General features: G+C 35.1%; 2 protein-coding genes across 4 annotated transcripts; one reads left to right on the top strand and one right to left on the bottom strand.

The window, feature by feature from the left end:
- The first annotated feature begins 174 nt into the window (after positions 1-174).
- On the top strand, positions 175-15,167 carry LOC107036222 (tsukushin). Of its 2 annotated transcripts, none has more exons than XM_015254018.2 (3): positions 175-459; positions 10,909-11,147; positions 13,798-15,167. In XM_015254018.2, the coding sequence occupies exons 2-3, from the start codon at positions 10,920-10,922 to the stop codon at positions 14,647-14,649; spliced, it is 1,080 nt and encodes a 359-aa protein (XP_015109504.1). In that variant the 5' UTR covers positions 175-459; positions 10,909-10,919; the 3' UTR covers positions 14,650-15,167. The 2 variants fall into 2 exon arrangements, with proteins under 2 accessions (XP_015109504.1, XP_015109505.1); XM_015254019.2 differs by lacking the exon at positions 175-459 and adding an exon at positions 529-831.
- Positions 14,652-27,040, bottom strand: LOC107036221. 2 transcript variants are annotated; one of them, XM_015254015.2, is made up of 5 exons: positions 26,794-27,040; positions 26,533-26,684; positions 20,037-21,017; positions 15,420-15,537; positions 14,652-15,336 (listed from the first exon to the last, which is right to left on the bottom strand). In XM_015254015.2, the coding sequence occupies exons 1-5, from the start codon at positions 26,917-26,919 to the stop codon at positions 15,199-15,201; spliced, it is 1,515 nt and encodes a 504-aa protein (XP_015109501.1). In that variant the 5' UTR covers positions 26,920-27,040; the 3' UTR covers positions 14,652-15,198. The 2 variants fall into 2 exon arrangements, with proteins under 2 accessions (XP_015109501.1, XP_015109502.1); XM_015254016.2 differs by lacking the exon at positions 15,420-15,537 and having other exon boundaries at positions 15,248-15,336.

The raw sequence follows: 27,040 nt of genomic DNA, 5'->3' as shown, positions 1-27,040 counted from the left end.
CTGCGCCATTCGAGGGGGGTTGTACATCGTAGTAAGACAGAGGGAGCGAGAATAACCGAGGGTATACGAAATTCAAAGGCAACAGAGGTAGACCGCTGCACGTCCCCCCCCCTCTACACGTCTCGCAAGAATAGAGTTCTCTCTACTACGGTCTCTCCAGTACTTAGTCAGACGCCGCATCGTATACTTCGTTCTTTTAGGATCAACATTGGCAGTTATTATTTTTTAATATTTATCGCTCGTGTTATCGTCGCTTCAATTGTGCAAGTTATCCTTCGACATTTTAATGTGGATGTTTTGTCAGTTTGAATGAGTGTTGGATTCTAGTTGGGGTCATGTGAGAGGGGAGATTATATATGAACAATGGGATGTCATCGTGGAGGGCGCAATCGGTGGTTGGATACATTTTCTCGTGATTTTTGAATGGAAGTTTTTCGTTTTTTGAGGAGTTTTGATAAGGTAATATTGGATTATGGGGTTTAAAAGTAAGAAACACCTTTTGTCTATGTGAACACTTTAATTGAAAAATCTCAAAGACTACACAGTCAAGAGGCACTTCACAGTATGAATATCTACGAGAGATTAAAAAATAGTTGCTAGTAAGGCCCAGGGTTAATATAGACCTAGGAGGGCAATATAATTTCCACCCCCTAAAGAAACGCTCGGTCGCCAGGTGTATTTGCGGGAAAAACCCATCAGTAAAAGTCCCGAAAGGACTTTTCCCCATTTTACAATCTCAAGGAGGACCCCACAGCAATATGAAGCAATAAACCTTTCTTTAACATAAAATAACTTGGTAGAGTGAATTTTGGTCTCGGGGAAATCCAACAGGTAATTATCGGTTTTTATTCATATTACTAAAATACTAAAATTCAGTTTTCATTTCGTGTTACGAAAATAATGACAATGCTAATGAATTTAAATAGAGAATCGCGTGTATAACATTTTTATTGGGTTTTCTGATATCTACTTCGGAATGGAATTTCATCATTTAGTTGATAAAATCCAGATTAACTTTGGAGTAGTAAAGGTGCGGGTTGACCCAGTCCAATTATTTTCTTGTTTATCACGAGTGATAAAGATCAACGTCAGCCCACGTGGCCCCCCGGCAAAAGCCCAAACAAAACCCGCATCTCAATAAACTGCAAGCCAACATCATAATTTCAAAGTGTAACAAGCACATACCTGTGATGTGATTTCCTATTTCACACGACGAGAGACCACTCATGACTTATGAGTAATTTTAGCGTTGTGTACACATTAGTGACGTAATGTTTGAGCTCCGGCGTTTTCATCCTGTCAAGAGTTGTTATTTTTCCATCGAAAACTGTATTTCCTTGTATCACTTCGAGTCTCTCGAGTCGTCATTGACGATTTGATCCACACGGGGGATTAAAAATATCCGCAAGAGAGATTAAGCCCGAGATCTTAATACACTCTGGTCATCCTCATGTCTGTTTTGGTTTATACACCAGGGAAAATCAAACATACATTCGCGGTATTTGAGGATGAGAATGCGCAATGGATTGAGTGGATGGAGAGAATGATTTTCATTGAAAACCATTCGAAGTTGTGATAACCACGCGAAGCGTGCCTAAAAAATAGCTGTTTAGGCACGCTTTGCGTGCCTAAAACGTCCCTTTTCCGCACACTGTGATGAAAAATATCGTTCGATACTCGTGGGAAAAGTGTTTTTTGGCTCGTGGGAGGTTTATAGCACGAGCCGAAGGCGAGTGGCTATAAAAACGAGTGCGGAAAAGTGTTTTTTCGCGAGTGCGAAAAACACTTTTCCGCACTCGTAACGAAATATGCTAGTATGCCACACGGCGATAAAAGTATTATCTGACAAATGTGATTATAAAGCCACATTCGCCAGATAATACTTTTATCACCTGATGATATAATCTACTATTATGCCACTCAGGCCTGAAACCGGCTGGATTACACACTCGACGCTTCGCGTCTCGTGTCTAATTCAGCCGGTTTCAGGCTTCGTGACATAAAATTTTGTTCAGTACTTGTTGGGAAATTTCGTCCTTAACGTGTGTGGTTACATCACTCGCCTTCGGCTCATGCTGTAAACCCCACACACGTTAAAGACGAAATTGCCCCACACGTGCTGAAATATACTATTTGACACTGCCGCTACGTTCACCTCGTACCGGAATAGTATATTTCGGAACGAGTGCAAAAAAGTGTTTTTTGGCGAGTGGGAGGTTTATATCACGAGCCGAAGGCGAGTGATATAATCCCACGAGCTAAAAAACATTTTTTCACGAGTTACGAACAATATTTTTCATCACAATGTGGCGGAAATTGGACTTTTAGGCACGCGGAGCGTGCCGAAAAGTTCACTTTTCGTCGCAGCGTGATGAAAATTGCCTTTTCGTTTACTCGGATCACTGTAAAAATAGTATTTTTCCGGCCTGTTGCGATGGGGTTTTTTACTCGTGTGGCGTTGGCCTCCGAGCCGTAGGCGAGGACTGGCCAACCACACGAGTAAAAAAACCCCATCGCAACAGCCCTGGAACAATAGTTTTCTGTAGTGATTTTCAAGTTTTCGAGTTTGGGAAATATCTAATACCAATTCCCAGACGAGAAATCGTGAGAAGCAGTACAGAAATAATACTTTTATCGCCGCCTGACATACGATATACTGAAAACCGCCGCGATCTAACCGCGCGAAGCGAGGTTAGAAATGCGGTTCGTCGGGCCTGTGCCATAAGTGAAATTACCACATCGGATATTGAAATAGTTTAGCATACACTGTTGAAGATTTACTCCTGGAATTTCAAGCAAAAAATTTTGAGATTTTTAACAACGACTAGTGTGGATGTCCTAGATTTCGCATAGGCAATTCCCATGGAAATAACACGTTTGATAACTGGGCCTTTTAGATGGCTGATAGCAGGGACCTGAAGCTCCTCGTGGAACGATATTAGAACCGGAAATTAGTATATCTGGTTTTTTTAATTAAATATTTGTATTCTGTATTGGCATACTCGGAAATTAGGGTGAAGTCTATTAAGACCATATGTCAGTGAATATAATTGAATATAAAATTATTGTTTCGATTGTTTCTTTTTGTAAAATGTTGAGTGTTTCGGCCATTATATTCGATCAGATAGAGGAAAGAACGGGAACAACAATGAGGAAATGATAAAATAAATAAAAATAAAGAAAACTCCGTGAAGCATGAAGTCACTGCACAATGCTTCGAATACACAAAGCATTCCTCTTCAGATGCACGAATTTATTTACTACCAGGGAAAAAAATGAAAAAACCATGGAAAAGCTACTGTCACACAGCCGGAGGAAATATACAAAGGAAAAAATTAATTTGACAAGGATTACTTCATCATCTATATAACGAAGAAAAATTGACATAAATTATTAAAAAATGGGAAAATTCAGACAATACTCGATTCTGAATTTTCAATCCATTTAAAATTCGATTAAAAATGATGTGCAATTTTCACAATGAGGTTGATAATTTTTTTTAGCAACTTTAATATTAAAAAAATTTACAAAATATATATTTTTTTTAATTCGAGATTTTTTACCATTTTTGATTTAAAAAAAATATACAAAAGAATATATATTAAAAAAAAAATTAAAGTTCCTAAAAAATTCAAACAGTGCAGGGGCGAGAGGGGTAAAATGAACCGTTGAAATTCAATGATTTTTCTCCATTTGAAAGGTATTCTTTTAGGCCTTGAATGAAACTTGATAATTTCACTCTAGAAAATTCACTCTAGAAAATTTTTGACTCAAATTTCCCGTATACTTCTTAGAAATTTTCAAGGAATTGCGGAATTGAGTATTCAAAATTTGATGAAAAATTCAATGAAAGCATTTCATTTCAATTATTTCAGTTTTCTCTCTCTTTTTTTTTCATTTAAAGTCGCATCAACAGCTAGTTTCTTAGGGACTTTTGAAATTTGGTGCATTTACATTTACTTGAATTTTGTACAACTGTTTCATGATTAGGGGAGGATGGGGTAAAATGGACACTTTGGACTTTTTTAAAATTACTCATAACTCAGAGATAAATTCATCAATTGAGCTCAGTTTAGGCTCATTACAAAGGGAAAGAAATGTTCTTTGCGTTGAAAAAAAAAACTATTGAATTTCGTCAACATTTCAAGCTGCTTTAATATTTGAAAAAAAGTAAAAAGTGTCCAAATTATATTAGATGGTATATGTTCATAAGTTTCATTAGTTTCAACACTTTTTTAATAATTTTCATCACGCTGTGACGAAAAGTGATCAAAAATATTGTTCGTAACTCGTGAAAAAATGTTTTTTAGCTCGTGGGATTGTATCACTCACCTTCGGCTCGTGATATAAACCTCCCACTCGTCAAAAAACCCTTTAATATACTATTCTTTATCGTTTAGGTCCTTTTATCCTTTTTCGATTTCTTTCTGGGTGTTCAAGTTTCTTCTTTCGTTGGAGTATGTTGGGCAGTTTATCAGGGCGTGCTTTTTCGCTTTATTTTTTACACTTATTCCTTATGTTCTTTTTCCAATTTCAGTTGTTTATATTGACATTTAATTCTTGATCTTTTTATCTTTATTCACCAAGTCAAATGGTACGTAGGAAATAATAAAAATGAACAAGTTTATCCCCCTGTTGTCAGAGGGGAGAAACTCTATCCCTTTATTAAGTCAATAGAATAAAAAACGGAAAATGTAGCGGGGGGTTGTCTCGTCCCAACACCGCCCCAAAATTATTGATTTTTTTTGTTGCTCCTCGTCACTTTCATCATTCACGTGGTACGGACAGGTGCGTAGGGGGTGGAAATGAATCATACGTGTGTTGATATTAATCAAACGGGTGCATTGTTTCTACTGGGGAATCAACAACAGCATGGTTTACACGCTACGTCAACCACCGAACTCTTCGAGTTGTACTGGATAGACGTGTGGACTCTATAAATCGTGGTTGTAATAATATTTGAACGTTACCACGTTTATTTCCGACGGTTTTCGGAGTGAGAAACACACCCGTCAGACGTTTCTCTTCATGTCAGCATTCCATGTACAAATTTGAATTTCCAACGTTTTCATTAGTCATGTATTTCACTTGTTAATTTGTTCTGTCATTAAGGAAACTATTCGTTCGTATCTTTCGTTGATCGTTGCCTTGACGATAAGAATTCTCCCAAAACTTTCAATCAATGATGGATAATAGTTTTTAATTTACGGACGGAGTTGAACGAACTCTCAGGAAGATGGGGGAAAAAATCCTTTAATTGGGTTTCTTGCGACTTAATGAAGGAAAATAGACCTTTTCCCTTGTAGAGACCGGAAATTTCCATGGCTCCATTGGTGTAACGATCGACCCCAATTTCTTAGTTTGCGATAGAGCTAAGTTCAGTTTTCGGTGCGGCCCTTGATTTCAACACGGAATTCCAATTCAACGTTACGGCTTTTCGGTTTGTTTTATCAGTTTTAATTCTCCCTGTCGTCTTATCGATGCCTTGGACGTGTATCTTATCGGTAGATCCCGTTATCCTGATAAGACTGACATTTTCTACACGAAGAGAATTAAATAATAAACATTATCATGCCTTAGGAGAGATTACTATGGTGACATAGTAAAATGATTTTTACCTACGCGGAGCGAATTAACTAGTAAACATTACCATGGTCATAGGAGAGATTACTATGGGAACATAGTAAAAGGATTTTCAACTATTCCTACATAGTAATCTTTACTATGTCACATACACGGAGCGAATTAAATAGTAGACATTACCATGGCTATAGGAGAGATTACTATGGGAACATAGTAAAAGGATTTTCAACTATTCCTACATAGTAATCCTTACTATGTAACATACACGGAGCGAATTAAATACTAAACATTACCATGGCTATAGAAGAGATTACTATGGTAACATAGTAAGAGGATTTTTAACTATCCCTACATAGTAATCTTTACTATGTCACATACACGGAGCGAATTAAATAGTAGACATTACCATGGCTATAGGAGAGATTACTATGGTAACATAGTAAAAGGATTTTCAACTATCCCTACATAGTAACTATGTCACATGGTAATACTTACTATGTCCCATGGTAATACTTTCTATGTTCCATAGTAATGTTTACTATATTACATGGGAGTGCCTACCATGGCCATAGAAATAGTTACTATACGAATGGAAAATGATCCTATGAACATAGGAAGTATCTCTAAAATAACCGGTTGAAATTCGCGATTGCCTGTTGATGCGATCATAAACTCAAGACGCTTAAGGGGTCTCCGCAGTACTTTTGGGTAAAATATGACAATGTGCTTGCGAATTAAATATATCATATAGTAATCAAAAATGTTAAAAAGGTATTTGTAAAAGCAATTCTAACTACTTTTATGGTTCCGTTCGTGTTTAATTAATTACTCAAATTGCGCCTTATACGCAACCTTTATGGACGCTACTTTGTCCCATATCCCTCACACTGTTTACAATGTGCTAGCCAGCAAAGGAAGCTAAATTGTTCTATATTAAGCCCTAAACAATATGGGCACGAAATCCCATTGGGTTTTATCGTTGATTTGTTCAATAAATTAATTATAAAAATACTATGGCGATGTCTATCATTATCCAACATACGCCATGTTTGATGTCCCGTCTCTCTCGAAACTAACCTCACTAACTTGACTATTTCACACTCCCTCACCTGCGCGCCCATCACAACTGCGGACCCCTTAAGGCTTAAACTCTTAAAAAAAATTGAACGAATGAAACACTTGATTTGAAATTTTCCTATTCAATTCTACAATATTTTTGCTCGGAATTTATAGATTTATTTAAATAACAACGCTTCAATCATATGGAATAACTAGTGCATTCATTAGAAGTAGATAATCAATTAGAAATAAATAAACAATTTATCTGATGGTGAACAAACAGCGAATTATTACACATTAATAAATGCTTTTCCTTTGCTATCTAAACAACGATTCCATTATTAACTAAAAAAGTCTTTACTTGTATGAAGATAGCATTTGTTTACATTCGTAAAACTATTTATTTGATATGCATAAAAATACAACTGCAAATTTAATTTAAGTTTTAATGGGCTTTATTAAGAGCCCATAATTTCTCTTTTCGATGGTGCTTACAAGAAAATTCGCGTTCTGGAATTAATTATATTACTGTGTCTAACATTGATCTACTCATATTTCATCCCTCGATGGTATATCACTTTTTTAAATAATGTTATTATGGCTTATAGGACATTTTATGTAACATAGAGAGCTTTACTATGTTAACATAGTAATTATTACTATGCCCATAGTACCTATTACTATTGAGGAGCTTACTATGCCCCATAGTAACCATTACGATGTTTCATGGCACCCATCACCATGTCCATAGTAATACTATATGCTATAACGTTTACTATGTGCGGATTCCGACATAGTAATCATTACTATTTTATTTTCTCCGTGTAAATAAAACCTAGGGTGGAGATGATGAGTTTTTTCTTCTACATTTCAAGTTATTTTCTTGGCACTGAAATGTCACAGGTTTAGGGGTAAAAATCGGGTGAGAAAGTCTTGAATAAATTAAGTGGTTTCGCGGTCTCGGCGGACTCTCCCGAAATAGCGCATTTTAGCATTCTCCAATCGTCCACCATCCAGAGGCTCCCTTGCGTGTGTGGTTACGCCCACGGGTGTTATTAAAAAAAAAAAGAGAGAAAAGACTACGAAAAATCGTTAGAGGGTGAAAGAGGTGAGCCTTTTAATGTGGAACAGTGGAGGGGGTGGTGGCGATTAAAAGATTATGCCGAGGAGCGGGAGGAAAATCGTTCAACTCGGTCGATGAGAGATTCTACAAGATTTTGTAGGTCATCGCGATAAATCGTGGGGATTGGAGTTTCGAGGATGTTTACATTTTTTTTTCTTCCTCTTCACAAATCAAGCTCCTCACGTTGGAGGGAAGTTCTTTTTTTCTGCCGTGGATGACGAACAGAGAAAACAAACTTTGCTGGTGATTTTGAAAAATTGGCGGCGGCTGCTTTGACGAAACTAATGAACTGCGGCTATTTGTCTTTTATGTGGAACTAGATAAAACAATTTTGCTTGGATTTTTGTGATGGGAAAACATCTCAAAATAGCGATTTTGCGGCGATCTTTCGATTGTTGAGTTTGATCTAGGAGGAAGGAAATATTGGATTTGTTCTTCTTTAATTTTTATAAGTCATTAAAAATTAACAAGTTGCAGGCGGGATGAAATGCTGGGAATAAGTACTGTAAGAAATTTACCTGGAATTTCAAGCAAAACATCTTAAAATATTCAACTTCATCTTAAAATATAAAAATTATTATTTCTTATTCTTAAAATATTCAGTCCAAAAAAAAAATTCAATATTTAACTGAACCAGTTTGATGAAAATTTAATCTACGTTTTGAATTGCAATTTCACATGGTGATAAAAATGTTTGAAAATTATGAAAGTTCAGGTCAGTGTTATGCAGAATTTTCAACTAATGAACATGCGGCAATTTGTCTTTTACTAGGACTTTCATGAGATTTTCATGTTTCTACAACATCTTGGAATTGCAATTTTGCGGGAGATTTCTTGATTATTGAATGCATTCAATTAGGAAGAAAATATTGGATTTTTTGTTCTTTAATTTTTGTAAGTAATTGATAATGAAAAACTTGCAAGAGTACGGAACCCAAAAGAATATGTACTATAAGACATTTACCTGAAGCTGCGCGTAAAACATGTTGAAATACCCAACAGAAAAATTAATTTGAACTGAACCAGTCAGTTTGATGAAAGTTCAATCAAAATATTGGATTTTATTTTCACATAATAAATCTATTTGAAAATTATGAAGATTCAAGCATCTGCTGTGTTGAATTCTTAACTAATGAAGATACGGCAAGTGATCATTCCTGGATCTGAGAATTGCAATTTTGCGTGAGATTTTTTGATTGTCGGATATGATCAATTAGGGAAAAAATATTGGATTTTATAAGTAATTAAAAATTAACAAGTTGCAGATTTACTGAAGCGAACAGAATACGTACTACAAGAAATTTCCCTGGAATTGCAAGTAAAAAATCTTGAAACATTGAAAATAAATCAAAATTTGGAATTTGAATTTCACATAATTTTTCTGGTGAAGCATGACAAATTTTTCTGGTGCTACACAATAATTTTTCCAAATGTGCAAGTTATGTCATTTATGGTGCTAGCTCATGAATTTTTCTAAAAAAAATTTCTCAATGCATTCTTATATGTGCAATACATTTTTTGGGAAATACTGTATTGAACTTGTTGATCGGAATGAGAGGCGAATGGAAGGGAAAAGAGTTGAAGGATAATAAAGTTCAATGGATCCATGATGGGTCACTTCAATACTTTATCATGAAGTCTAGAGAGCAGTTGACAACTTGACGACGCAACCCCCCTCCTTAGCCTAAACAAATACCCAACTTGCGGCCTGTGGAGGTCTTCGTGAGGGAGTGGAGCTCGGAAAGTTCATCCAGCATATAATTAATCAATATTTATTCACGATTGATACAGTGAAAAAAAATTGATAAATTCCGTTTATATTGCCTCTCGAACACCAATAGCTTCTAAAAACTTTATCAATTACAGTCACTATTTTTGTTTTGCTTGTTTTTTTTTTCATCAATTTAAACGCTGTCAGTCTCTTACAGATGAAAATCGATGGGATAATTAAAATTTCAGATGAAGACAGAAGGGAAATTTCTCAGGACTTTGAAATGAATTGAATTTGAATGAATAAAAATGAATCATTCTTGAAGGCTGAAATAGAATCTTTAAGTGGATAAAAATGCTCATCAACTACGGTACTATTGATTCAAACGGGATAACTTCAGAATTCACACAGTTTTAATATTAGATATGCCACCGTATATGAAGCCAAGGGAACGAGTGCCTCAATCGCATTCAACGATATCCAATTAATTTTTACACGTTGATGCAGACCACACTATAGATTCAATCATTTTCGATCATGAAATTTGTCAATTAAATTGCGTGAGAAATTTTTTTTTTAATCATGAATATTCATGAATATTCACTCAAATTACATTTTGCACAGAATTATTATTTTTTTAAACATTCGTTGTTTATAAATACAAAATTGGAGTTGTTTGAACTTTTGGAAATTTCTTTTTTTGTAGGCATGAAATCCATTTCTGGGAAAATTCTGAATATGAATAAATTTGTTACGATTTTGAACAAGTGATTTTTATGGTAGAAAATTGATTGTTTATAAATTATTTAGAGAAAATGTTGGTAATTTTTAAAAATTGCAATTTTTTAATTATTTCATTAATCTTCCTTCGAAAATAAACTTTCTCATTTTTTTCAGATTTTTATAATATTTTGTAACGATTCAATATCGAGATTCTTAAATTCAGACCTACAAAGTTTAAATAATAAAAGTATTGTAAAATGTCCGGAAACTTACGGGGCTCAAATGAAAGCTCTGATGTTCTATTACAGAAATAAAAAAGCATTTCACTGGAGAAAAAACAGCCAAAGTACTTGGATATGCTCAATTAATAATGATTAAAAATTCAAGAATGAAATTAATAAATCAGTTGAAACTATGTGTAAACTACGAATAAATCGCGGCGAGAAAAAAAAATATGAGGTCAGTTGACTTTCCGAGTACTGGGTGGCTGAGTTTAAACGATAAGTCCTATTTTTGAAGCGCAAGAGACGAGAGAGCCTCAAGGTTCCCCCATCAAAGCTCAACCCCGCCAAGTGCCACTCATCTCATTTTTTTCCATTATTCCCATTTTTAACTGTCCTCCTCTATTTTCCTTTCATTCTTTCCGCTTTTCTTCTTACCTCATTTCTTATTGCACAGGGGAAATGAAAAATTTCACGTGAAATTTCAGATGCAGCAGTAATGAATGCCCACGTGGTGGTTGAGTTTCTCCTGGTATGGATGAGCCTGTCGTTAACGGTACCTGGAGAAGTTCTGGCGCTTGAATACCAGACAGGTGGCCTTTTATTATCAGATCGTGATCTAAAACCACGGAGATGTCAGTACAGCAAAATATCAGGGATGCTGCAGGCGAAATGCGCGGAATTGAACCTCAATGAAATTCCCAAGAGTCTACGGACAGACGTCGAGGTATGACTTTGAAGTTGTTGAATAGATGTTAAAACATTCCTCGAGAGATTTCATATAAAATTCGTCTTGATGCTCATGGATGCACAACTCATTTCTATCTCCATTAATTTCTGACGAGGATGAATAAAAATTTCCATGAACAAACAGAAAAATCGTGATGTTCGCAGAGTTTGTAACTAACAAGAAGACAGCCTCATTTTGAATGTTTACCGTTGAAATTTTCCCCCAGCCTTTCAATTATCCCGTCCAACCCACTTCCATGTTCCCTTGGAGAAGACTTCGGAGTTCTGCTATGAATTTAAATCAGGGGAAATCACGTGAAAAATGAGACTCATGGAAGAATCCAATTATCTCGAAAACCACAAGAGATTCATTTGCGAGCACTACATTAGTAGAAAGTGCAGAAAATTACGGATGTCGCGAGTTACCTGCAATGCATTTCTCAGGGAGTAATACTGTATAGTATTCAAAAATTGGATTCACTGCAAATTTTTCGGTGGAAGTATGGGTTTTTCCACTAATTTATTCAACAATTCCTCGTGGAAGAACACTGCGTAATATTTTATGAGTAGAGTAACTGCATATTTTTTTATTGAAGTATGGTATATTCTGCTAATCTATAAATTAACAATTTCTTTTCGCATGGATTCAATTGTTCATTACGATATTTTCCTTATGAGTCAAATGATAAAATACATTCTAGATGATGTTGATAGTCTAATTAATAAAATAAATAAATACGAAAGTAAATAATAGTACTTTGGCTATTTTTTCATAAATTGATAAAATTAATTTAATGCTGTTAATTGTTCAATACTGTTAATGAATATGTATGAGCAAACAACATTAAAATTGAATAATTGATAAAATTCAGCGGACTTGCCCTAACATCATAAGAAGAGGACCAGCTCCTTACTTTTAGATGAAAAGTGTGAGGAGATATAATGGACCCAATCGGAAGCAAAAATCAAGGATTCCTTCTAAATCACAAAACCGTCGATATGTTAGCAATTTCTCATAGAATATTCCACTTTAAAAAAATCCAGTGTAACGATTTCTGAAGACTCTATTCCGCTTATCAAGTAATGTAATATTATGTCTATGTATATTTTTTCATGTACTGTAATTCATTTAACAATTGAAAAAATTAAATACAGTTCTGTACTATAAAAAAATTCATACATGTATAGTATATATATTATATTATATAATATATAATATAATATATTATATATTATAATATATATAATATAATATATAATATATATAATATAATATATAATATAATATATAGCAGATATATTATACATATATGATGTATACTTTCATTTTTTTAACTGTAAAATAATTTATAGTTCTGTAAAAAAAATAGATATATAGGATAGTATATATGTATACAGTACATAATACATCCCTAAAAATTAATAAGAACGTAAAAAGCAAAAGAGAAACGAAGAAGAAGATGAAGAGGATTATAACGATTCTGAGTAAATTATTCAACAATTAAATTCTCATTCTGAAAAACTTTGTTGAAACCATTCATTTTTTCTGCATTATTATTATTGAGATAAAAATTAATGAAAGTGAGAAACGGTAAGGTTTTACTATTCTGGCACCCATGGAAAATAATACGCGCGCGAAGCGCGCCCCCTGTTCTCGTATATAATATTTTTCAAATAGAATAACTGCCTATTTTTTGATCGAAATATAGTATTTTCTGCTAATTTGTAAATTAACCATTTGCTCTCAAAAAGATTTACTTTTTGTTTACAATATTTATTTCTTTTGACTCAACAGATAAAATTCTTGGTCATGTTGATAATCGCATTGGTTTAGGCTGTTAATGAATATGTACGAACAAAGAACATCAAAATTTAGTAGTTGACTAGGGGGTGACCGCCAACCCACATATGACCCCCATAATTCTTATTCTGACCCTTAATCTGACCCCTGTGACCCTTAACACTTGTGACCTTTATTCTGACGATATACAGTAGTATACATATACCTGTAATAATAATAATACGAATAATCTGACCCTTGTGACCCTTAATCTGACGCCTGTAACCCTGAATCCGACCCTCGTGACCGTTATTCTAACGCTCGTGACTCTCACTCTGACCCTCGAGACCTTTATTTTGACCTTCATGACCCTGATTCTGAACCTTATAACCCTTATTTTGAACCTCATGACCATTATTTTGACCCTCGTGACCCTTACTTTGACCTTTGTGACCCTTAATTGTGAAGTCTGAATTTCGAGTACCAAATTTTTATCACCACAAGTCGATTTGGATTTTTATAATATAGAGAGATAAAATTCATTGGACGTGTCCTAACATCACGAGATGAGGTAAGAATCTTTACTTTAATATGAAACATTTGACGAGATATAAAGCATTCATTCGGAAGCAAAAATCGACCATCCCTTGCGAACCACAAAAAGTTGATATATCAGCAATTTCCCTCGAGAATAAGAGTTCATTGCCCGCATTTTCCATCAGGAATGTCTTGACCTCATCTTCCCAACTCCTCCAACCCCTCTTCCTCATTCCCAAGATATTCATAAAATTCTCAACGTTCATTCAAACGAACAAAAGACGAATGAGAAAGGCAAAGAGAATTTAATAAATTCCTCCTTTTCCTCCAGATATTGGATTTTTCGGTGAATCGGCTGCGCGACCTAAACAACCAAACTCTCTCCGCCTACACCAGCCTGACCTTTCTCTATCTCATGGACAACATCATCGTTGTCATTGAAGAAGGTGCCTTCTCACGTCTCACCAACATACAGGTCATAAACCTCAACACAAATGGCATCGGCGATTTTCCAAATAGTATTTTCACCCTTCCAAGCTTGAAACGTTTCTACCTAGCGCACAACAACCTCGGGGATGCATCGATACGACCGACTGGTCTTGCTGAGAATTCGAATTTAGAATTATTGGACGTATCAAGGAATCACTTGAGTTCACTCCCTCACTTGGGTATTTTGCCACGGCTCAAGTACTTGAACGTATCTAGAAACGTCATCAGACAGCTGAAACCTGAGGACGTGGCCATCTTCTGCTCCCTGGAGAGCCTGGATATCTCCAACAATCCGTTGATCCTGGACGACTGCAGTTGTCACGCCTTCAGCGAGTGGATTACAATCAGAAACATAAAATTGTACCCCGAAAAACTTAAATGTTCGACTGACCCCAAGAAATGTACTTACCACTCTGATAATCGAATCATCTCAAATGACACAGTTAAATTATTTGATAGTTGTAAATATGTCCTGAAGACCCATGAGGAAATAGCAAAGGCTCGTTCCACATGGATCCTCGTTGCGTCTTGTGTCTCAGTGTTCCTCACCATATTATTTATTTCTCTCTACTGCATACATAGACGCAATAAACGTCGAAAAATTCTTAAGAAGAATAATAAGAAAGAACAATTGTCCATTAATCACGCCAACACTGAATTACTTAATGATAAAAATCCACAGGATGAGGCGTGAAATGCGACTGCAACTGTGTTTTACAAATGATGTTTGTATGTTCTTTTATCACCTATTCGCCATAAAAAATCTTCCATAAATAATGCATAATTATTGGAAAGTCTCTAGTAATTAAAAATAATGTAAATGTACTATTGAAGTTTCGTTTATTCTCATTGAAGCCTGCCATACTCTGGTCGAAATATACAGTTTCAGAACAAATTTACATGTGATACATTTTTTACGTTTTAAGTTGCGTTAATTTAATAATCGACTGAAACATAAATTAATAGGGGAAAACTAGCTGTAAATTATATCATGATGAAAGATGAAGGAAAATTGGTGAATATCATTGACGTACATTCTCAAGTACTGCAGACAAAATTGATCAAGATTGAATTCACTGATTCCTCTTGTTATAATTTTCTGCTTAAGTTCACTTGTATTTGTAACACTTCCTTGGAATAACAAAATAAAGACTTCTATCGCACAAAAATATACTCTGTATGAAATAATAGCGCAATATTGTTATTACTTAATCTCGTTGTTCTTGTATTTTCGTTGAGGTAATTAAATTAATTCGTCCCTGATTTTGCTGAACTGCTCTACAGCAATAGGATCATGCGTGTATTTCTCGAAATTGAAGATCAACTGGTCTTCAAAGTGTTTCTTCAGAGACTCTGGCTTCCTCTCTGGATCAGTTAGAATCTGATGGTAGAGAATGTTTTTTTAATGAAAATTATGATTTCAGTGAGAGAAACATCGACTGATGAATTTTTTTTCATCTTTACCTTTTTAATCGAGAACTTGATCCAGACATGCATTTGAGTGGATTTAGTGATCAACCCATTTTCAATCAAATACTGAATCATCTTCCTGTTCTCTTCATCTGTGTATAGGATTCTTTTTCTTGATAAAGCAATATTATAATCATTAAATGAGAGAGGAAATTTGAAACAAGATTTTCATTAAAGTTGTACCCTGATAAAAAATTCCTTCTCGAATTTCGTCCTAGGATCTTGCTCTATATAATTTGGAATGTCCGTTCCTCTGGAAATTCATAAAAGGTTCGGGACAGTTCAAGAAAGGTCTACTACACTACAGAATCCTCCTGAAAAATTCGTGAATCGACTGACAAACGCTACAATAGGGAAGTTGCATGAATTTTTTTTTTCAATTTTCTAATCTCAAGTTTGGGACTTGAATAATCCATTTTTCATTCACAAACGTTTGAAATATTGCTCATTAATTAATAATTAATTGTTAAAAGTTGAAGATTTCAAACACTTTGAAATCCCTGACGTCATACAGACGGTCGAGCGCTGGACCAATCACAGAATGGCTCGAGTCGATCTAACCCAATCTTGAAGTGAGCCTCGGTCAATGGAGGACGACAACTCCCTACTCTCTTCTTTTTCGACCAATGAAGTGTGACGTGACCGTTTTCGTGGCGTCATGATCGAAAAATTTTCTACCTCAAAAAGTCTGATTTTCAATTAATTATTATAAGACATCTAGGCAATATTTCTCCATAATTTTCGCCGCTTAGCTATCCACATGGTACGACTAATGCGTGAATGAAAATTAAAAAATTGAAAATTGAAAATTGCAAAAAAAAATTGTTTGGTTTTTTAAAAATTTTTTTTAATTGTTTGGTTTGAATTTGCAAGTCTCAAACATGAATAATTGCTCTGCTTTTAACCACAACGAGTAAAAAAAATCCCGTGTCATTGGTCGTGAACGATATTTTTTCGTAGTAATTTTCACTTTTACGAGTTTGGGGAGCCAATCCGTGGACGAGTAAAAGTGCAGATCAGTACGGAAAAGGATTTTTTTTGTGTGAAACATGAAAAGAGTGCGCCGAGATGGAAAATTTTTGTCGCAAAAATAGATTTAGCCGTTCGAAAAAATGTATTTTCTGTGCAAGTAAGAAGCGTAATTTCTAGCGGTAGTTTTTGGACTCTCTAATTCTAATTAACAATGTCTTTTTTGGTAATTTTTAAATAACGATTTTGTTAGCCCCAACAAGACTTGCTTGGGAACTTGTTTTTTTTTCAGTGTAAGAACGGTGGAGAGACGCACGAGAGTTGTGAATTTAACCGTTATTTTTTACGTTACGAATTCGTGAAGGTTATATGACGGTCATGTGTTGTTATATTTTTCCTTCATTGTGTAATTCACAATGTTACTGTTACTTATATGGAATATGACGGTCATACAGAAATTGATGTCACAAAGAATGACATAAAATTGAATACTGATCCTGAAAGTTTAAGTAGTTGTACATTGCAGCTATTATTCAGATGACATATGACGGTAACATAAAATGGATGTCATAAAAAAAAGTAATAAAATTAGGAATTTTCGAAGGTTCAAACGGGGGAGACATATGACACAAATTTGGTAGCAGTCCATCTATTTAAGGGGGTTCATCTGTGAAAAAAAAACCAATGACATTGAATCGAAATTTTTAGAGGATGTTCATTGTTGTTGTCAGGTAATGTCTACATTTTTTCGAATTTTCCTAGATTCTGTTTACATGTTGTGAAGATCCAATTTAACTTTTTATACATGGGCCCTTGTGGCGATTTTTCAAATGAGCATGAAGCTATAGTATCAGCTCAGCTTATAGCGCAGTTTGGTGCTAAGCAAAAAAGTCTCCATAAGAACCCATGATAAGAAGCGACTTCGATCGATAATAACTTGAAAAGGAAATCTAGGAAAAATTCTAAGAAAATTCATAAATAATCCAACTGTGATTCTAAACATCCTATATGAATTTCAGATAACTATCATTATTCACCTTTTTCGAAGGAAGCACCTTAATTAGAACTTGACGGTCATACAGTAATACCGTCATAATAGGGAACTTGCATGAATTTTTTTACGATTTTTTAATCTCAAGTGTCGGCTCTAAATTATTAAATTTTCATTTATGAACATTAAAAATATAGCTCTTCAATTAATAATTCATTGTCGGAAGTTGAAAATTTTAAGTGCTTTGAAGTCGCTAATGACGTCACAAGGTTGGTCGAATGCTGAACCAATCATAAAATGGCTCGAGTCAACCTAACCCAATCTTCACGAGCGCCTTATCCAATGGATGACGGCAACTCCCCTCTCTCCGCACATTCGACCAACGGAGCGCTGCCCAGCATTTACTTATGCCACTTTGTGACGTCATGAGCGAAATGATAGGTTTCGAAAACGTCTGATTTTCAATCAATTAGTGTAAAATATCTAGGTAATACTTGTCCATAATTATTTTTGTTTAGCTATCTATGGATTACGTAGAATGGGTGAATAGGGAAATTATGGAAAGCTGAGCTCCATGTGAATTTCCTATTCAGTCATCTGACGAGAATTTTCATATTTACATCTATCCTGTGACGGTTTATGACGTTCACTAACCTGCCTCCAAGTTTCTATCCAACTATAGAAAACACCCGCTTCATTTTGAAGCTGGAAAGATATTAAATTTTTCATTTTCTCCGTCATCATTCTTATGATTATAATGGAGGTATACTGAAAAATTTCTTCACTACAGTATACTATAAAAAAATATCACGCCACACAATGGCATCATATAATTTTTTTTATTACATGAGTTTTTTTCTAAAAGTTCTCCCGAACACGGAAGGTTCTAAATGTACCCCAATAAAACTTGGGGGGCTTTTAGAAAAATTCTATTTTCAGACATGAGTAGAGCCTCGAGCCTCTCATTTTGTAACGGAATTGTTATGTATGTAATTTATAATGATTTAGTGGATAAAATTTTGAATTTTCAATGTAATAAATTTGAACTCACTTTGGAATCAAATCGATCGTTGAATTCTTTATTGACTTTATAAATTCATCATTTATCCTCTCAGACGGCTTATCCTTTTGATTGATTTTAGCTGTTAGAAATTTTTTAGAATTCAACTAACAACTGCAGTTGAATTATCAATGTTCTGAATTTGAATTCACTTTGAGATCAAATCGTTCATAAAATGTTTTGATTCAGAGATTCAACAAAATTGAATTTCCCTGCTAGGGTATTATTCATATTTCAACATTTTGGATACTAATTCTGAAATTGAAATTATCAACCCAACGAGAATTCAAAATAACACTTACGTAAATTTTCACAAATTTCAGTAATTTTCATTGCCATATAGACCTGAAAATTGCAATTTTATTGACTATTCCAGAAGTTAATTGAATTTTCAGTAACAATATATATGGAAATTCCATATCGATGTTAGAAATGTTACAATTTTATTACTGGACTAGGGGGCTTCGCCCCCTGCTCGCTCCGCTCGTCAACCCCCCACAGTTCTTATGACGCGACTCGTTAGGAGTGATTGGTTTATTTTTAGAAAAAGGCTTCAGTCAACGCCTTGAAAGCCCCATATGAACCCCACATGGCCCTCATATGACCTGTAGTCTAACCCTTACCGGGACCCTATTCTGACTCTAATCCTGACCCTAATACTGAGCCTTGTGACTCTTGGTTTCGAGCCTCAATGTTTCATCTTAATTCTCCATCGCCAGAAGTCGATTTGGATTTTCATAATATAGAGAGAAATTTCTGGAGTAATTTCTTAACAGGGTATAATGTTTCTATTTTTAGGCACATTTTATCACACGCTACAACTAGTCAAGGCTTTATATAAGATACCTTAGGGACAGTAGGAGAATGGAATTCCAGGAATCCGTATACCCCCACTACGGACGCTTATAGAGAGGAGAAAAATAGGGATCAGCGGTTTGAAATAAGATACCTCGCTCGTTGCGCCCGAATTCTATGGAACATTCATTTTTACTGAATGGATATTGATAATTAATCAATTTATACGAGTTTAATGTTTTGAATTCGTATAGCCTGCGTTCGCTTTTCTCTCTAAACATTACCCCGTGTGATAGAATCGCAGCTGATGTTGGGGGATTGTTGGGGGACTTGAGAGTAATCACTTCTGGACAGCTGAAGCACAAATTATTGAAAATACGTAAATTGATTGAATTTTAATTAGGCTTTGTTCTATTAAGATAACTCTGCGTCATCATTTTAATAACTATAGCGGCGAAGAAAGGAGGTGACTCTTGGGATCGTTCAACCCTTCTGATTACTTCACTTGACTCTCCTGTTTGAACTTTTGACCCTTAAGGTCATTTGACCCTTATGATCCCTTCGTTCGTCCCTCCCGTTTGTCCCTTAACTCCGTTTGATCGTTTTTTCATCAGTCTTTTCCAGTTAAAAAATGATCGAGGCCATAGGTATCTTATAAGAACTCGACGAAACTAAACATTCTCCAGGCGATAAAAGTGCCGAGCGTGGGGGAGCGCCGAGCGCTCGAGGTATCTTATAGAGAGGTATCTTATATAAAGCCTCGACTGTACATCACTGAATTCTCTCATTCACTCACCTGTTGTTCTTATAACTCTGATCACATTCGTAAGAGCTCTTTCTCTTCTTCTTCTTCTTACTCTTGGACTTGCTCGCACCTGGTCCATCTGAATCGGATGTGTCCCAGTCATCGTACCGAATGCGCTTCAGCTGCTCCCTAGTCTTTGGTCCGCTGGATTCTTTCTCCTTCTTGATTTTGCTGACGTCCATCATTTTCGAGCCATCCCTGCGCCCTTCACCATCGGAATCACTGAGATTGGGGGGTCCTGGTGGGCCAGCCCTGGACCAGACAGCATACGAATTTGGGACATCGAAGTTTGTTAAACTTCTCCAGTCTACAGGAGGCTCGGGTGTCTGCAGACACTTCTCAGCGGGCTCTGGACCTTTTTTCCTTGCATTCTCATGGCTTGAATCCTCAGAATCGCTTATCACAATGATGTCTTTGACGACTGGTGACTTTCTCTGAATTTCCTTGATTATTTCAATACCCGGGGATCTTCTCAGTGGAGGTGATCGCAGATTCTCTCTCATTCGTTTCTCATCATCTGTTTCAACTGGAACATTTTCTAGGGGCGATTTTGGGCGGCGAGAAAGGCCACAAGGGCGAAAGTTCGTCAAACGTTTGACAGCGACGCTTCTGGGTTTAGTAGCAATGGGAGATGGTTTGTCAGCAGTTTTCGGCTGGACAAACGGAGGAGTCACGTTACTCTGGGAACTTGATATCACGCTCGATTGTTCTCCCTCTGTGGGGTTTCTACTGGTCTGTGATTCAGTTACGTCTGAATTGCTGAGTTTTGGTTGTTTCAAGATCGCTGCATGAGTCGTGACACAGTCTTGAATGAGAACGTAGGGCTCACGGAGTTGAGAATTTCTGAGATTTTTTGGAGATGGTGGGAGAATGAGAGATTCTTTCAATGGCTTTTTATCGGACTCAGATTTGGGTATTTTAGCTGCGAGCGGGGAACTGTCTTTTCGAGGCCGAGTTATTCTCCATGGTAGTCTGGATAGGAAAATAAGAAGTGGATAATTGCATTTTTTGGGTATGAGTATGATTAGTGTTGCTAATAAATTAGGGATTTGCTTCCGAATGGATTCCCTTTTTTTAAATTCTCATTTTACCATTCTCTTCACTGTTTTTATATCATAGTACTATCACAAATTGAAATGTCATCAAAATTTTTGAGAATTTTTTCTTTCAATTGATCCTATATTCAGATGCTCTTAACATTTTAATTAGGTTTCGGTCAGGGTTTAATCAAGGTTCAATTGCGATTTAGTCGGGACTTCACCAGCGTTTAATCGAAGTTTAGTTATGGTTTAACCAGGGATTACCATAGTTAAACTATGAGGTGGGATTTAATCAGGGTTTAGTCAGGATTTAGCCAGCGTTTAATCCTGGATTAGTCAGGGCCATGAATCAACATAAATAAGTATCCAATTTCATATACTGATACTTGAGTCTAATAGAGGTTCTGATATAAAAAGCTCATGACGTTATTACATAACTTGATAAGCAATAATGCCACTCTCATCATTTCTCAATTTGATTAAGGAGGCATTGATATATATATTTTCCAACCCTGATTCAACTGCACGTATGAAAAAATCGTATAGAAATTATGTAGGATTTCCGTATATGATATTCGGATATTTCTATACGAATTACTTCGGTTCCCGGATTGTTTTCCCCCGAAAAAAATTTCCCCGGAATCATTTCCTCCGGAATGATTTCCCCTTACCACTGAACATGAAGGTTACACATACACGTATTACCAATATCAATTCAATTTATTACGTCTCTCAATCTTTCAAACCCAAATCAGAATTCAACATTTTCAAAACAATTTTTTTCCAAATTTCACAACAAACTTTCATGCCTACATAATCAGTACAATACGATAAACATTCACAATCCATCAAACATCAAACTCACGGCATTCGATCGACCCTTCCCCCAATAATTTCACTTGTATTATAGCAAGATTTACTTGTACGTGTATATTTTTGTTTTAAAATGAACGGAGTGGGTATGTGTGTTCGTATATTCAAGAAGACAACAACCTAATTGCTGCAAAATGACAATTTCTTCTACATCTAGTATTCCATTAATTTCCAACGATGAAATGAATTCATTCATTTATTTTTCATGTCCAAAAAAACAAAATTCAGGCGAAATTATCAGGGAAAAAAAATCCGGGGAAACAATTAGACGGGGAAATTTTTTCCACGGGAAAAATTTTCCGGGGAAATAATTTCCGGGAGAAAACAATCCGGTCACCATTACTTCCATCCATAAATTTTTACATAAATTTTTGTTTTCATACGAACGATGTCTAAACGCTCCAGAGAAAAACGTAGAGAAATGTCGCAACTCCATACGAAATGTTTCTATACATGTGGCAGTGGGTCGTATAGGATCAAACCTATAAAAATCGTATAGAAATAATTTGTATAAAAAATATCCCTATAGAAATATCCGAATATCATATACGAAAATTCTATAGAAATTCTATACGCAATCCGTGTAGAAAATTTCGATATGATTTTTTCATACGTTTGGTATTGCTGCTAATTCTCTCAGTAATCATGAAAAAACTTATTTTCTCTATTCAATCGCATAAACAACATACTGTAGCTCAGCAACGAATAGTGCGAAGGTTATATTCTGAGAGAACCAATAGGATTTGATATTATTTTATTTTATGCCTGCCTAACAAGTGCTCTTTTCACAACGATTTAGTGTGCGTAAGGCACTTGTTGTCCACACGGCGTGCGTAAAGTTTACGGGCATGCGCAAAAAACAGCCAGTTTACCCCCACTACAGTTGCGAACAGTGAACTCAGTAGGAATCACAAAAAATGGGATGTTACACGTGAGTAGGAAAAAGTGCCACTTTACGCACGAGTAATACAATGTACTATTTGAAACCATGATTAATTCTGTTTTGATAATAATGGTTTCAGTGATTGTTGAAAAATCGTTGTATCAAAAATGAAATTTTTTTCGAATCTTCATGAAAAATTGAATTTTAATTGTTGTCAATGGACCGAACCTATTAAAGTACAGATTCATGGAAAAACTCATGACATTCGATAGATCTCCAACAAAATTTTGAATAAAAATTTGTAGACCACATACATACAGGCACCATCTAAAAATCGCCTACTCGGACTTTTCAGACTATATTTAGACTATATTTCATTTAGACGATATTTTGTGTTACCTTGACACGAAAAATTGGAAACTTAATTTTGAACGATTACAAAACTTCCATTCGAAAATAAAATCTAAAAGGTAAAATTTGAGGATCATAAAAGCACTTTGCGACCGATTCTCTGAATGTGCTGAAACACAATAAGTATATCTTTAGGATGCTGTCGACTGTTTAAGTACCTTAGAAAGAGTGATTTTAGGGAAAAAGGTAAACAGATATTTTTTTATCTCCAACTGCAAGGAATGCCTTTGGACATCTGCTCGTAGAATAACTCACCATCAAGACGATCTGGGATGTTAACGGACGGTCGGGACGGATGCCGTTAACGGCATTTCGTCCCGAATCATTGAGAAATAAAAGTTTAACGTTTAATCACTTCGCTGTTGAAAATTTCTTACTACAAAATTGTCTCTTGACATCCCCTGAAGCCATTTATTATAATAATAATCACCATAACAAGATCGTTTAATATTCACAAATATGTAGTATAGTATATTGTGATACAAGTGCGTAAAGAACCACTTTTTCGCATGCACGCGTAGCACATCCTATTTTTTGTAATACTAGATAGGTGCGCGCGCTTATCTTTTTGTTGTGAAAATGAAGAAATCGAATTTATTAAACTTCATATTCTCATAGATGTTTTATAAATATTGATAATAACTTAAAGAGAATTAAGAGAATGAAGAGAATGAAGAGTGAAGCATCAATGAATAATTTTTAATCTTCGATTAATTCTTTTTTTTTTTTAATTTTTAAAATAATCTGATTAAAATCTGTAATTGTTGAAAAATCAGGGGAGGGTTATGAATTGATTTCCTAGAGAACTGAAAAAATTGGCTGAATTCTTCGGAAAATTTCACAGGGAGTGAAGAATAATTTTTGAGTTAAAAAAATTTAGGAATACTGTTTTTTTTTTCTCATGATCAACAATTAGGCAATTTAGATATGTTTTGATATAAAGATCAACTTCACGCATGAAAAAATGAAAAATATGACGCAGAAAAATTTTTTGGCATTTGAAGAATTTGAAAATACCGGGGTTTTTTTTCAGCGACTACTTCACGTGACTCATTGACCAATCAGAATTGAGGATTAGCGGTCAGGCAGTTTCGAGATATTTCGATATAAAACAACTTCACGTTTTTCTTCACTTTCATCTTTAGTAAATCGGACCTGCCGAGTTCACTGTCGGAACCGTAGTGGGGGTAAAGTGGTTACTTTTGTGCACGGTGTGCGTAAAACAACCACTTTACACACACTAAACGGTTTCGAAAAGTGAACTTTGAGGCAGGTATTACAAAAAGTGGATTTGGTCTTGTACGTTATAGACACTCAACTAAATTAAAAAATAAAAGTTTCTTTTGACGTTTTCCCCTAAAATCGTTCTTCACCAAGATAATTCGAACTGATTAATACAAAAATTAATCAAGATAATCAGTTCTTGGAATTGAAGAAATTTTCCGCATATTTCTTGTACAGAGGTTGACTCAGACCATGATCACTTTAGACTTTCCTTGTCTCAAAAAATTTTCCTTGTTTTTTTCTTTAGAATCACTCGTCAAAATGGTTTGACATTCAATGAGATATGACAATTTGAATTGTTTCGTTACAGTTGACTACTTTATTACTAAATTCAAATAATTGGTAGCAACAAGTGACTTCAGGGAAAATGTCAGAATCCACTTATTTCGAATAATGGATGATATGGCAGAATGTTAAGAGATATTCCTGTAGCTGAAGAGATTACCAATCAATTTCTTTTTACCCCTCCGTTGGTAGGATATATTCCTGTATAGCGGTCGGCTTGGATCATGGGCATTTTAGAGGCTCTTCTTGTCCTAAGGATGCTCATCGATTGTTTTTTATTACATTTTACGGCATACTTTAATACCGACACAGCATTCCCTCCACAGAATTTATATTCTAATATTCCATGCAATGGAGTCCCTTGATTTCTATTCTATTCTATTTCTATTTCAAAAAAATTCTGTAATTTTTTGGGGTAATGGTAAAGTATAAAATCAACAGTTCTGACGATGAAAACAAAAGTTAATTTGTTGAGCCCGTCAAACATGACCTCTTATGTGATTTATTTTCAAATTGATAATTCACCTATTAAAATGTCCAAAAATAAAAATACAGGGCAATGTGATAAAATATACTGAATGTAATGGCCAAGGGAAGATCTGTTGAAAATATTAAACCTCCTATAATTCCATTCTAACGTGTACCTTTGCCGCGAATTGCCTATTTTCTTTATAACTGTTCACTAAGGGTATCCAAGTACCTTATACAGTTTGGTACAGACCACATTATAGATTCAACCATTTTCAATCATCAAATTGTTAATTAAATTGGGTGAGAAAAATTTGAAAGAAATCATGAATGATCAGCGTCATTCAAATTATAGTTTGCACAGAATTATAATTTTTTTAAACATTCGTTGTTTATAACTAAATAATTGAAATAGTTTAAAGTTTCGGAACCTTATTTTTTTAGGCATTAAATCGATTTTTAATAAACATCTGAATATGAATAAATTAGTTACGATTCCGAACACATGATTTTTATGGTGGAAAATTGATAGTTTATAAATTATTTATAAAACAAGCTCGTAATTGTCAAAAATTGCATTTTTAATTATTTCCTCAATCTTCCTCCAAAAGTAAATTTTTTAATTTTGTTTTCATATTTTTAAAATGTTTTCTAACGATTCAATATCGAGGTTCAAATTCAGACCTGCCAAGTTTAAATAATAAAATCAGTGGATTTCCTTAAAAATTCTGATGCCACATTCGAATTTTCATAGGAGAGGAGGAGGAAAATGGACACTTTTGACTTTTCTAAAAATATTCATAACTCGAAAACAGCTTTATCAATTGATCTCAGTGTTGGTTTATAACAACGAAGGAACTTGTACTTTCCACTGAGAAATCACTCATTTCATTTTATCAACAATTCAATAAGTCATGAGCATTTTAAAAAAAAGTTTGAAGTGTCCATTTTAGAAGTGGCCATGAGTTGGTGAATGGCACATCAATTTTTGCTCGAATTTTCTCCCCTACGCTTCACCACTTGATTATAGAGTTCAACCGATTGTTTATGAAAAGTGATTTTAGGAGAAACTGCCTTTTGCCATTTTCTCCTGATAATTTTTCTGCTCTAAAAAATTCCCTTCAGAATCACTCACTTCAGAGATGAATGCCCAATTCACAAGAATATCAGATTTCAATCATGAACGAGCACTATTTAACTGCTGAATTGACTCCCAGGAAAAATGATTAGAAGAGTTACTCACGCATATTTATTGATATCCTGGAGCTTGTTCTGCACTATACTGTCTCGCAAACATTTAATGTGAAATCTACGACGATCGGTATGTGCATAGCGGCCAGGTTCCGAGAAAACAATGGTGCCGGTGTCGGGTAACGAGAATTTTCCACCATGTGCCTGATCAAATAAATATGGAGGGTCACAAAAAGATCGTCTAACAGAGGGCCAAAGGTTGCAGATGAGAGGATACTTTCGAGTTTTGATTGGAAAAAAAAATGTAATTCACCTCGATAATCGTAGAAATCTGATGGCACTGACATTCGTCGTACCCTTCAAGATAAAACCTCATGGGAACACCATCGATGTGAAATATATTTGGATTAAATAATTTTTTCACTGCACGGGGAGCCATCGTTGAGATCACCACTCTCTCCCTCAACGATTTTATGCGCACTGTTTATAAGTTTTTTCTTCCCCCGATGTAAACACTCAAATGCCGGCGAAGGTGTGCGATTCTCCCGGCGCCTGATGAA

The sequence above is a fragment of the Diachasma alloeum genome, unplaced genomic scaffold, assembly GCF_001412515.2.
Source record: "Diachasma alloeum isolate Michigan unplaced genomic scaffold, Dall2.0 Dall_scaffold_00206, whole genome shotgun sequence".
Classification (NCBI taxonomy): domain Eukaryota; kingdom Metazoa; phylum Arthropoda; class Insecta; order Hymenoptera; family Braconidae; genus Diachasma; species Diachasma alloeum.
The sequence above is the reverse complement of the archived record's forward strand: the minus strand, read 5'-3'. Positions and strand labels throughout refer to the sequence as shown.

Coding starts and splice junctions, on each gene's coding strand:
- LOC107036222 (XM_015254018.2), top strand. CDS start 10,920: ATGAATGCCCACGTGGTGGTTGAGTTTCTCCTGGTATGGATGAGCCTG. Junction 11,148..13,797: donor GTCTACGGACAGACGTCGAG/GTATGACTTTGA, acceptor CTTTTCCTCCAG/ATATTGGATTTTTCGGTGAA.
- LOC107036221 (XM_015254015.2), bottom strand. CDS start 26,919: ATGGCTCCCCGTGCAGTGAAAAAATTATTTAATCCAAATATATTTCAC. Junction 21,018..26,532: donor CAGGATATCAATAAATATGC/GTGAGTAACTCT, acceptor TTTCCTATCCAG/ACTACCATGGAGAATAACTC. Junction 15,538..20,036: donor CAGAGTTATAAGAACAACAG/GTGAGTGAATGA, acceptor TGCTTTATCAAG/AAAAAGAATCCTATACACAG.